Raw genomic sequence first — 12,522 nt, forward strand, 5'->3', positions numbered from 1 at the left:
AGGTTCTTTGTTCTTTGGTCCATTAGATGTTTTATTGATGCAGAAACCAGTCACGAAACCTACTGACCTTCTGTAGCTTAAACGGATCCAGATGGGAGGGGTCAGTTCTTGTTGTCTTAGTATTGTGTCGACATGGAGGTGGTTTGGTAAATCATTATCTCCGTGTTTTCTTTGTAAAGATAAGCAGAGTGAGGCAGGAACTCATTGGAGAGAGGTACGCCTGGGCTGACCATGGTTCATACTTTTACGACTCTCATCTGGTTTGTGTGATGTTCGGAAATGCCTTACAGAGTAAATAAGTAACGCAGTTCATTACTTTTCATGGAGTAATGCCATATTCTAATCAGTGTTGGGTGTAACTAGCTACTAGGTAATTAGTTACTGTAATTGAATTAAAGCAAAGTAAGGTATTTGTCACGAATCCGGTCCGTGGGCTTCAGGCCGATTGCTACTAGAGGTCATTCTCCCATTACATTGACTCTCACACCACACAGACTGTTACACATCACCCTGGACTGCATTTCCCATCAACCATCTGACCTATGCCTGTTTTTGACCACGTCTCAATTAATAAAGCCTTGCAGATGGATCCGCACGCTTCCTGTATTCCCTCCGTTACAGAATACTCGGCCCCACAAGGATCCAGCAGCTTTTCAGAGGCACATTGGCCAGGTATGGACACGGCAAGGATTTTGTTAGCCCTTAGACAGGGCCCGCGATCACAAGAGAACTATGTTCGTGAATTTTTAGCCATAGCACACTATTCTGATCTACCAGACTGTCTTTTGATAGAGTTTTTTTGTGATTGCCTTAATCAACCTCTACGATCTGAGCTTAGACGCAAGGGTCCGCGTTCGTCACTTAGTAGTTTTTTGGACTTTGCTTTGTTGACTGTTGGCTCTCTATTCACTGTGGGTATCGCAGAGGAACGCGAACCCACACTCACTCGTGTAATGGCCCCCGCACTAGATTACGCTCACAAAATGGCGGACACAACAGCGCCCCATTACTGATTCTGATCTTCCTGAGTCAAGTCAAGTCACAGTTAATCTTCATGAAGCAAGTCAAGTCACAGCTGATCTTCATGAGGCAAGTCAAATCACAGTTGAGCGTCATGAGGCAAGTCAAGTCACAACTGATCTTCATGAGTCAAGTCAAGTCACAGTTGATCGCCGTGAGTCCAGTCAAGTCACAGTTGATCTTCCTGAGTCCAGTCAAGTCACAGTTGATCGTCATGAGGCAAGTCAAGTAACAGCTGATCTTCATGAACCAAGTAAAGTCACAGCTGATCTTCCTGAGTCCAGTCAAGTCACAGTTGTTCTTCATGAGTCAAGTCAAGTCACAGTTGTTCTTCATGAGTCAAGTCAAGTCACAGTTGTTCTTCATGAGTCAAGTCAAGTCACAGTGGTTCTTCGTGAGTCAAGTCAAGTCACAGTTGATCGTCGTGAGTCAAGTCAAGTCACAGTTGATCGTCATGAGGCAAGTCAAGTCACAGCTTATCTTCATGAACTAAGTCAAGTCACAGTGGTTCTTCGTGACGCAAGTCAAGTCACAGCTTATCTTCATGAACCAAGTCAAGTCACATTTTATTGTCATAAGTCAAGTCGAGTCACAGCTGATCTTCATGAACCAAGTCAAGTCACAGTTGTTCTTCATGAGTCAAGTCAAGTCACAGTTGATCTTCCTGAGTCCAGTCAAGTGACAGTTGATCGTCATGAGGCAAGTCAAGTCACAGCTCATCTTCCTGAGTCCAGTCAAGTCACAGCTGATCATCATGAGGCAAGTCAAGTCACAGCTTATCTTCATGAACCAAGTCAAGTCACATTTTATTGTCATAAGTCAAGTCACAGCTGATCTTCATGAGTCAAGTCAAGTCACAGCTGATCTTCCTGAGTCCAGTCAAGTCACAGCTGATCATCATGAGGCAAGTCAAGTCACAGTTGATCGTCATGAGGCAAGTCAAGTCACAGCTTATCTTCATGAACCAAGTCAAGTCACATTTTATTGTCATAAGTCAAGTCGAGTCACAGCTGATCTTCATTAACCAAGTCAAGTCACAGTTGTTATTCATGAGTCAAGTCACAGCTGATCATCCAGAGTCACGTCACGTCACAGCTGATCATCCTGAGTCACGTCAGGACACAGCTGATCGTCAGGAGTCTTATCATTTCCTGTCTGTTGTACCCAGATCGTCAAAGTCTTTCGGTATCCCAGTCTGGTATCTAGTGTGAGGGATACACCACTGGTGTCTGCACGCACAGCTGGTAACCCCAAACCCACTCACTCTAACCCTTCTGTTCCTGAACTAATTCCCTTGTCTGAAGTGTTTCCCCTGATGGGGATCGCTTTTTGTTGTGTTTGGGGTGCATTCACCACCACAGAACTCCCCGAGGCGGCAGCGCCCCCTATTAGGTCTCCAGAGTTGGTGACTGAAGTTGCAGAATCTCCTGAGGTAGTGGTGCCCGCTGCAGTTTCTCCAGAGGTGGTGGCCCATGCTGCAGAACCTCCCGAAGCAGCGGTGCTCGCTTCAGCTCCTTGCGTGGTGGTGGTGCCCTGAAACACACTTTCAACATGTCATGTCAAGGTCGAGGGAACCTTTGCCGAGCTCTCCCTGTATCCTGAGGGCACTACTGTAGAACCTCCAGAGGTGGCGGCATCCGCTGCAGAACCTCCAGAGGTGTTGTGTTTGTGAACTCTCTAACCGTCCTGTCACGGCTATGGAGGCCGTCTGTGAACTCACTTCCCATCCTGTCATGGCTATGGAGGCCGTTTGTGAGCTCTTTGCCTGTCCTGTCATGGCTATAGAGGCCGTTTGTGAACTCTCTGCTCGTCCTGTCACGGCTATGGAGGCCGTTTGTGAAAGAACTGTCTGTCCCATCCATGAGACTGTTTATGCTCTTTCTGTCTCTTGTGTCTCAGTTTTCCCCAGGTCCCAGTCCCTACCAGGGAGGACTCCTGTTCCCGAGTTAAGCCCATGGAGTGCTCCTGTTCCCGAGTTAAGCCCAGGGAGGGCTCCTGTTCCCGAGAATAGTCCATGGAGGGCTCCTGTTTCCCCATCTCCAGTGTCGGCTCCAACCCCGGAGCTCACTCCAGTGTCGGCTCCAGCCCCAAAACTCACTCCAGTGCCAGCTCCTCGAAAGCGCTTTGCTGTGCCTGCTCCTCCAGAGCACCCTCCAGTGCCAGCACCACGTAAGCGCTATCCTGATCCCCAGTACTGCCCTGGAAGGGCTCCAGATCCTCAGTTCCGCCCAGGAAGGGTTCATGTCCCTGAGTTAGGCCCAGGGTGGGCTCCTGTTCTGTCTGATCCCCCATGGAGGTCTTCTGCTCAGTCTGCTCTGCCCTGGTGGGCTCCTGTTCCATCTGCTTCACCTTGGTGCCCTGCTCTGCCGGCTTTGCCTCAGTTCCCAGTCTCTCCATTTCCACGTGGACCTGGCCCACCGTCCCTCCCCCTGTTCCGCCTCCGCTCCACCACCCTCCTGGATGGTATTGTGTTGGGAGCGTCTGGAAGCCGCTCCTTGGGGGGGGCTCTGTCACGAATCTGGTCCGTGGGCTTCAGGCCGATTGCTACTAGAGGTCTTTCTCCCATTACATTGACTCTCACACCACACAGACTGTTACACATCACCCTGGACTGCATTTCCCATCAACCATTGCACTGATTACACACACACAGCTGAATGCACTGATCCAACACACACACACACACACAGCTGATTCCAATCAGACATGCTACATAAGCCATGGACTTCCTCTCTCTCACTGCCGAGTATTGTTCTGCATTTTCCACTCCCCTAATGTTAGCTGCATTACCGAGCCTAGTGTCTTGTTTTCTTCGTCTTGCCTTTTCTGTTTCCCCGTGTTCTGATCACTGCCTGTTTACCTGGATTATCTCTCGAGTCTCGCCCTATTGGATACTGTTTGCCCCTGCCTGGACCTTTGCCTTGTACCTTGATTATCCCTCTTACCTTGCCATCAATATACCTGTTTGTCATTGTCTGACCTATGCCTGTTTTTGACCATGTCTCAATTAATAAAGCCTTGCAGATGGATCCGCACGCTTCCTGTATTCCCTCCGTTACAGTATTATTTAATTACATTTACTTCTTATGTAATCAAACTTAATACAGTGTATAGAATGTAGAACATTTATATACAATACAATAGTGGATTTAACATCAAAATCTAAAGTGTAAATACTTTGGTGAGTTAATAAGTATATTGGTAACACTTTAGTGTCCAATTCTCACTATTAACTAGTTGGTTATTAGCATGAATATTGCTGGGATATTGTCTGTTTATTATTACTTAAAAAGCACATATTAATGTCTTATTCTGCAATAACTTATTCCAAATCCTTAATTCTACCCAATTTTTAAACATAGCAACTACTTTAGTAAGTATTAATAAGCAGTAATTAGTAGTATATTGAGCCAAAAGTCATTGTTAATAGTTAGTTAATAGTGACAAACGGACCCTAATCTAAAGTGTGATTAGAATAATTTATGTAGTTATCTATTATTTATTTGAAAGAATTAAAAGAACAATTTCATGCCTATTCTTGTATCATTAACTTGTAAAGGTTGATATAGGATTTAGAAAGTAATTACTAATAAGTAATTAAATACTTTTTGGAGAGAGTAATTTGTACAGTAATCTAATTACACTGTTGGAGATGTAATTAGTAACTAGTAATTAATTACTTTTTAGAGTAACTTACCCAACACTGATGTAATACAGTACTTTTAAAAGTAACTTTCTCCAACACTGTTTACAGCATTGAACTAACCTGATGTTTAAGAATGGTTTGAGTGTTGTGAACAGGCTTCTGTCTCTGCAGTGCTGAGGGGAGCAGTGTGACGCTTCAGTGAGACCGATATTAATATCCATCTGTGTGCACTTCTCCTCTCCAGACTCTCTGCTGTTGCTACAAACGGACCGCAGAATAGAGCAATTACTAGCAGAAGACTACAGCAGTCTCTCGTCGCTAACACAGGGACCGCGCTCGCACCTTCAAGCGCCTGCGATTGCAGCAGGAACCCTCTGATTGTTGATTAGCACGATTTATGCCAAAGTTTGGGAGGAGTTTTTGTTTGTCAGTCATGTTTGGAATCCTAATAAATCACTGTGGCAGGAGTGTTTATTCCGGGCCCGCCTCATGCTCGGCGTTCCTCTCACTCCTTCTGTTTCTGTTCTTGGGGGACGGTGGGTAATAATTAATCCTTTTATGTGTAAGAAGCCGAGCCGCTATTGTTCTTTCTCTTGACTCAACCTGAGCGGGGTTGCCTAGGAAACCTTTGTGTGAAGGCGCAGTGTTCTCCAGCATTCATATCCACTCAGATGTTCAGGACCGCTGGGTTTTCTGCTCAGTCCTGGATGGTTTGGCATATATAATGTACTGTAGATTTGCCAAAGGAATGTTTGGAACTCACTAAAGCACACTAAAGCCAAAGATAGAATTGTCCATTTTAGACCAAATGTTTATGTGAAGTGTCTAATGTGCTGTTGCACTTTTGACTTGACTTTGTACACTGCTATATATTCTCTCTTGCATAATGCTGAAGGATGAGATTTTCTTATAGAGTGAGAGATTTGAGCTGTCACCAACCAGAGATGAAGATCATGACTTTCCTACAGCTGCTGTAGTGAGTTTGAGAGTCTCTTCCAGACTTTTGCAGCAGTGAAGAGAGCTGCGGTGTGTGTGTGTGTGTGTGTGTGTCAAACACACATTGTTCCTGAAGGTCACTGTCACGTCGTCATGTGTGTGTTATCCCTGTTGAAAAATCTGCATATGCTGGCTAGGTATGTTTTGAAGCATGGCTGCTGGTTTGAGCTGGTTGAAGCTGGTTCTTAGCTGGTCATGAGCTGGCATAAGATGGTCATGTGCTGGTCCTAAGCAACTAGCTCCTGCTTAGGACCAGCACATGACCAGCAGCCATGCTTCAAAACATCGCGTCACAGAGGAAAACGTAGATGTGTGTGGATTGGCAGTCAGGATCAGTGTTTAAGCTCACCGTTAGCAGAGCGACTCCACTGAGTGCAAACATGGCAGTGCTGCTTGTGTGTTTTTTATTGAGGTCAGGCAGCTGCAGCACTGAAGAACACACATTTCCTCCTGCTTCGTGTCTAGTGCTCATCAGAAGCAATTAGTCCGGTCTGGAGAGAAGTTTCTCCTGCCAAACACGCTTGAATCTGCTGCTCCAGAAACTCAGAGACGATGCTGCTCAGAGAGACAGAAAGTGTGAGCGGGACATGCAGAAAGAGAAAAGAGACAGAGAAGATGAAAAAGTGGAGAGAAATGTTTGATGAAAGGCTTCTGGAGGTTCAGCTGGACCGATGTGACCTCAGCTTTAGCTGTCCGAGTCAAACAAACGGCCTCTGCGGGACTAGTTTCAGTCATTACCTGATCTCCGAATCCTCTCGGCCGTGAAAGCTCCACTCCTTCACGATACTCTGTCTGAACACAGCACTTGCGGAGGAAAGCGCCGGTGATTGACATGTCAGCACTTCTTGTCAGGGATTTATGCAGTGCGGCTGAAAATGCTCCTGCACCGCAAGGTCATAATTTAGCTTCCTCTCGGTTTACCTTCCCCCTGATAGAATTGCATGTAATTTATAGTATTGTTTTAATTAAATGGATTGAGAGAAGCCTAAGTGCCCACAGTTTTAAGACAAGCTATTTTTTAGGAAGTACAATCTGAATTCTTAAACTCTTGCCTGGGACAGACATAAAGTAGAGCAATAAAGCGAACAGCCACTAAACCGGGGATGGTTGTTAGTGGAATTAAATCATTATAGAAATGTTACGTGCAACCAGACACAGCCACACCTGCAAAAGACAACAGAAGTAAAGTCAGTCTTGTATTGTGAGCGGTGTTGGCGAACCCAGTGTGAGGGTTGGGATCTGCATGTTCATCCGAGGCTGGACTTTCTCCAGTGTAAGGTGATGATCAGAGGTGGATGACGCTCAGCCTTTGCCTGGCCATAGACGTTAATAGGGATTTCTGATAACTGCTCTGGGAAAACACTGCCCACAACTGCTGCACGTAATCGTTTCCACACTCCAAATCTACACTTTTATTCCTAATGAGAACAGAGAAGCTGATTCTAGATCAGTGGCAGGACAAGTTTTTAGTTCATGCTTTAGCATTAAAAAAAGCCCAGTTCACACCAAGAAAGATAACTATAAGATAACAATATTAGCGTCCACACCAGCGAACAATATTGTCTGTTTATTCTCAGCACATGCTTGTCTGCCGCTTTGATGGATTCTGATTGGGTATCAATGTTGTTATCATTCATCAGCTGGAAAAAAATCATTGTGAAAGTGATTCCAATTAAATTGTTGGTTGCACTTTATTTTACAGTACGTGTACTTACATGTACTTACATTGTGCTTACAGTGTACTTACCCAAGAAAGTACACTGTATTACCTAATATTAGGTAACTACATACAATGTTCCTGTGGCTCAGTGGTAGAGCATTGCGTTAGCAGTGCAAAAGGTCTTGGGTTTAATTCCCAGGGTACACACATACTGGTAAAAAATGTATAGCCTGAATGCACTGTAAGTTGCTTTGGATAAAAGCGTCTGCTAAATGCATAAATTATTATTATTACATTGGGTAGGGTTAGGTTTAGGGGTAGGTTCAGGGTTAGTGCCTAGTTATTACCTAGTTATTGTAATTAATACATAGTATGTACATGAGGAACAGGACTGTAAAATAAAGTGCTACCAACTCCGTGCCTTTATTGTTATCGCTGTGGTGTGGACTCTGCTATTCATTAATACTGAGAAAGATTTTTAGAACTATATCTTTATAGTTATCGACCTTGGAGTGAACTGGCCTAAAGAGTTTGTCTCCAGGTATGTGGCAGTGTTTCGTTTTAAATTACATCCATATTAACCAGACTCGTCCCTTGAATATGTTCACCGTTGGATTTAATCCTAACGAGTGTGATTGTCTGTGTAAATAATAATAATGTTGTACAGTAGCTAGTAAAATATGACTTCAGAAAGCAGGAATTCCATTTGAAATTAAACATTTCTATTGATGACACCGTTCATGAATCCATAGTGTGCGCATGCATCACACATCTGCTCAGCGTTGTTGTTCATGTAGATTTGATTGGAGAGTAATACAGGTTCCTGATTTATGAATAATATCATATTTCCCTGCAGATGCTTAAAAAAGCACAAATATGAGTTGCTGTAATGTATTTCTGTGTAAGGATGTGCCACATCTGTCAGTTCGGCAAAAAAGTCCCAGTGAATTGGCCTGATGAGCATCTGTTGATCTATATTTCTGATTTAAACAGACTGATAGAGGAGGAACGTCGCAGACAGCATTAAACATGGGACTCTGGTGCTGTTGCTGTTGACATTTGAGTCAGTGTATGAATTCACAAACTCTGTTATGACTTGACGCTTTGTCTCTGTCTTTCTTAGTAATGCTTTTGCCAAACACACAGAGGGTTCAGGTCAGCGTTCAGTCTTTACTCGGCTGGTTGCTTTTGAACTACTCTTGAGAGAGACAGAGAAAGAGACTTGACTGAAGGAGCAGAATATTTTGGGAACGCATGCCATCATCGGACCACAAGCCAGCTTACATTCACCTTCTACAGCTTATTTATTTGGCTACTCAGATTGACTTGGGGAAAACCAGCGAGTCATGTCAACAGTTGATATGGGTTTTGTTGTTTTTCTTGTTTATGGGTGAATAAGGAAAATGTGGCAATAACAACCATCCTCAATGATCCGTCTCTGCCCAGTTGCCATTTAAACTCATTTACACAAAGAAGGTTTTAAAAACGTTGTGGGAACATTGTTTCTAAAATGTTATATCCAGTTTTTTTTTTCTTGTTTTTTTTTGTGATTATAAAATTATTTAAATGTTCCAAAAATATTTCTTACAATGTTCCATTAACTTTATAATCATGACGAGAAAACTGGACATTTTAACATTCTAAGACTATGCAAAACAATGTTTCAAATAATGTTTTATTTTTAATGAAAATAATGTAATTTAAATGTTTATTTTTACTGTTCTAAGACTGTTTTCTCTCAACATTATGAGAATGTTCAACAAGTGCAAACAACATCGTAAAGATGTTCCCAAAAATGTTGTTCTAAGAACCTTTTCTCTCAATGTTATGAGAATGTATATCAAATATTAATAAAGTTAAACATTACTTTAAGAATGTTTTGTTCTAAAATTCTTATAACTTTCAAAAAATGTTGAAAGTTGTAAGACCGTTCTCTGTCAGCTGGGTTTTTAGTCCTTACTAACATACTTGCTCAGAGGCACATCACCGTTTATACAGACATTTTCACATCAGTTCATTCATTCATTCTGTCTTTCTCTGTAAATTGTTTTGGACGCAGGAGGTCAGTTATGGCATTATGATGGCACAAATGTTCCCAACAGTGTTTTAATGAGCAGAGCAGCTTTCAGCCGTCTGGATGATCCTCTCCGCTGGATGTGAATGAATAGAGGCCAACACAGACAAACACAATTAACACGCCATAGAGACCCGATTAACTAGGATGTTCTTGCTCCAATTTCCCAATTCATACAAAAACACGCCTGCATGCACTATAACAGACATTTGTTACATGTATGAGTAACTGAACTATTCTGAGCGCAGGTGGTACGTACGTAGCTATGTTTTGCAGAACCATCTCAGGCTAAATGGATACAATTGGGGGGGAAAACTGACAGTCTGAGCTTATTTCAAAATACTGGCATTTTCTTCAAAGAGCTTCTCAGAAATACAATTGTATGCAGATTTTTCTGGAAGCATCCACTTTTCAATTATAAGCGGTCTACTAAACAGAATCTTGGGTTGGCATTTTAATTTCGTCCCCTGCTGACAAACATAGAACACAAAGATGTTCATTATACAGTATCATCTTAAATCTAATATAAATATATAGAGAGAGATGAAGACATGAAGCTAGCTTTAATTTCAGTGTATGTTGTTCTGAAGATTGCAAAGACTGTAAGTAGTGCCGTTCCTGTTGAATCACTGCTTCAGATGCTTTGGACTGTGTGCCACGGTACAAAAGACTGAAGAATTTGCCCTAATACATGTCTGCGGAAGGTGTGTTTGTGCCACTGGGATCTGTCCTGTGTTAGAGATGGAACCACAGTGACCTCCAGTGGCCCAGAGAGGAAACTCCTGCATTCAGAGATGGTTCATTTTCACATACAGGCAGAACAGGAGATTCTCATTAGCATCAGTTGTTCATGCTGTCACAGAGAAACACTGATTTACTTCAGTCAAGAGTCTTTGTGTTAATGTTAAAGCGTGTAGTATCTCCTTTATAGACTCTCACAGGCCTGCAGTGATTGTGTGTCTAGTATAGTTTTGGAAAAGTGTTGAGGCAGTTTTAGGGTTATAGTGATGTCAATCTAAACTCCCTCACAATCTTTGTTGCAGCTTCTGTTTCTTAGAGAGAGAGCAAATCATACAGCCGTCCACAGGCCAGGCTCCGTTAGAAAGCTGCTTTCACAGATGATATATATGAACTTGTGTTGTGATGTGTCTTTTTGCAGGCAGCCCCGTGAACCTGACCTGCCGAGCTTTCTTTGGCTACAGTGGAGATGTGAGTCCTCTCATCTACTGGATGAAGGGAGAGAAGTTCATTGAGGATCTGGACGAAAGCCGAATCAGAGAAAGCGAAATCAAGTAAGCCATTCAACCCAATGATATCCTTTCTTTTCATTTATCGAGAAGTCCGTGTCTGAATTTGTGTGTGCAACAAAATGAATATATTGTGTGTTTGTACACACATAAATCTTCCACATCCAGCTTGATTCATCCCCGTCGGAGTCATTCAGCGGCCATCGGACGAGTGTTAAGACCTTCTGAGCAAAAGCATCCCATTAATCCTCAGCCGTCGGGACGGAGATGAGCAGACAAGCTTCTTTCTCTTGTAATCTCCATCTAAATTTAATTGGCTCCATCAATAATGCAGTTCAGGCACATACAATCTTTATCACAGCGTGACGAGTATCAGGGTCAAAGCATCTGACTGAATCTGTGCTCACCAGAACTAGGTCTCCAAGTTGAACATGCTACACAAATGTGAGCAGTTGAAGGAAAATCTGGACAACTTGTTAAGATTTTGCCAAACCCACAATCCCAGAAGCACTGGTGCAACTCTTCACCGGTGCCTAAGCGCAGCTCCCACAGAATCTTCAAGATTTACAAGTAGTTGTCGATTCAAACCACAACAAGGACCACCAATAATCAGATATTTGATATTATAGATGCAGCTCTGCTGCACTTCAGCCTAACAGTGCTCATCAATGTCAAAATGTTTGAGATGGCCAATCAAACCAAGATGACGCTTCAGCTTTTAACAGTAAAAAAGTGAGATTTTATTTATTTATTTGCTCAGATTTGACCGCTTTGAATTGAAAATAGCCTATATCATTTATATAGGGCTAATTCATGTAATTGAATGTAAGAGACAACAAACTTTAACAGAGCTGTTTCCTAGGTCTCCAAGTTGAACATGCTACACAAATGTGAGCAGTTGAAGGAAAATCTGGACAACTTGTTAAGATTTTGCCAAACCCACAATCCCAGAAGCACTGGTGCAACTCTTCACCGGTGCCTAAGCGCAGCTCCCACAGAATCTTCAAGATTGTACAAGTAGTTGTCGATTCAAACCACAACAAGGACCACCAATAATCAGATATTTGATATTATAGATGCAGCTCTGCTGCACTTCAGCCTAACAGTGCTCATCAATGTCAAAATGTTTGAGATGGCCAATCAAACCAAGATGACGCTTCAGCTTTTAACAGTAAAAAAGTGAGATTTTATTTATTTATTTGCTCAGATTTGACCGCTTTGAATTGAAAATAGCCTATATCATTTATATAGGGCTAATTCATGTAATTGAATGTAAGAGACAACAAACTTTAACAGAGCTGTTTGGGCATATTAGGACAATTAAGAGTGAATGTGCATATTTTAAAATAAAAATTTTATTTGCAAGTGGTTCAAATGCATGACTTTACAATAGATCCCAGCCTCAAAAAAAAGTTCTAGCAATTTTCTTGTCCCCTCAATGTTCATGGTTATGGCCTTGCTACTGTGTTATTGTTTGCAGAAATGAGAGTCGCTACATGGTACTGTAAAGAATCAATCCACTGAAGGCGAGCGTAGTGAGAACCCAAGTGCAGTTTATTTACAGAGTGATCCAGACATCCAAACAGTAATCCAAGACCCAGACTTGACTTGACTTGACTTGAACAGACATAGCATGAGCAGACTTGACACAAACAGACTAGACTCACCAACAGCGGGTTAAATACATTCAATACACGACCAGGGCACAATGGGAACATGAAGCTTCTTATAGGAAACAAGGAGGGTCACATGACATGAACAAACATATGGGGAACAAGACACATGACTAAGACTACCAATCAGAACATGACACATACACAAGGCAGAGAGACATGAGGCAAGGGAGCATGAAACTAACATGGACCATGAAACAAATACA

The 12,522-nt window shown here is 42.6% G+C and overlaps 1 protein-coding gene across 1 annotated transcript in view; it reads left to right on the forward strand.

The window, feature by feature from the left end:
* Positions 1–12,522, forward strand: part of LOC107571024 (interleukin-1 receptor accessory protein-like 1-B) — a 107,403-nt gene that overhangs the window by 78,632 nt on the left and 16,249 nt on the right. Inside the window, exon 3 of the mRNA XM_016257309.1 lies at positions 10,556–10,688. Within this exon, the coding sequence (XP_016112795.1) occupies positions 10,556–10,688 (133 nt within the window). The remainder of the gene's footprint in view (positions 1–10,555; positions 10,689–12,522) is intronic.

The sequence above is a fragment of the Sinocyclocheilus grahami genome, unplaced genomic scaffold, assembly GCF_001515645.1.
Source record: "Sinocyclocheilus grahami isolate Dianchi unplaced genomic scaffold, SAMN03320097.WGS_v1.1 scaffold1539.1, whole genome shotgun sequence".
In the NCBI taxonomy this organism is placed as follows: domain Eukaryota; kingdom Metazoa; phylum Chordata; class Actinopteri; order Cypriniformes; family Cyprinidae; genus Sinocyclocheilus; species Sinocyclocheilus grahami.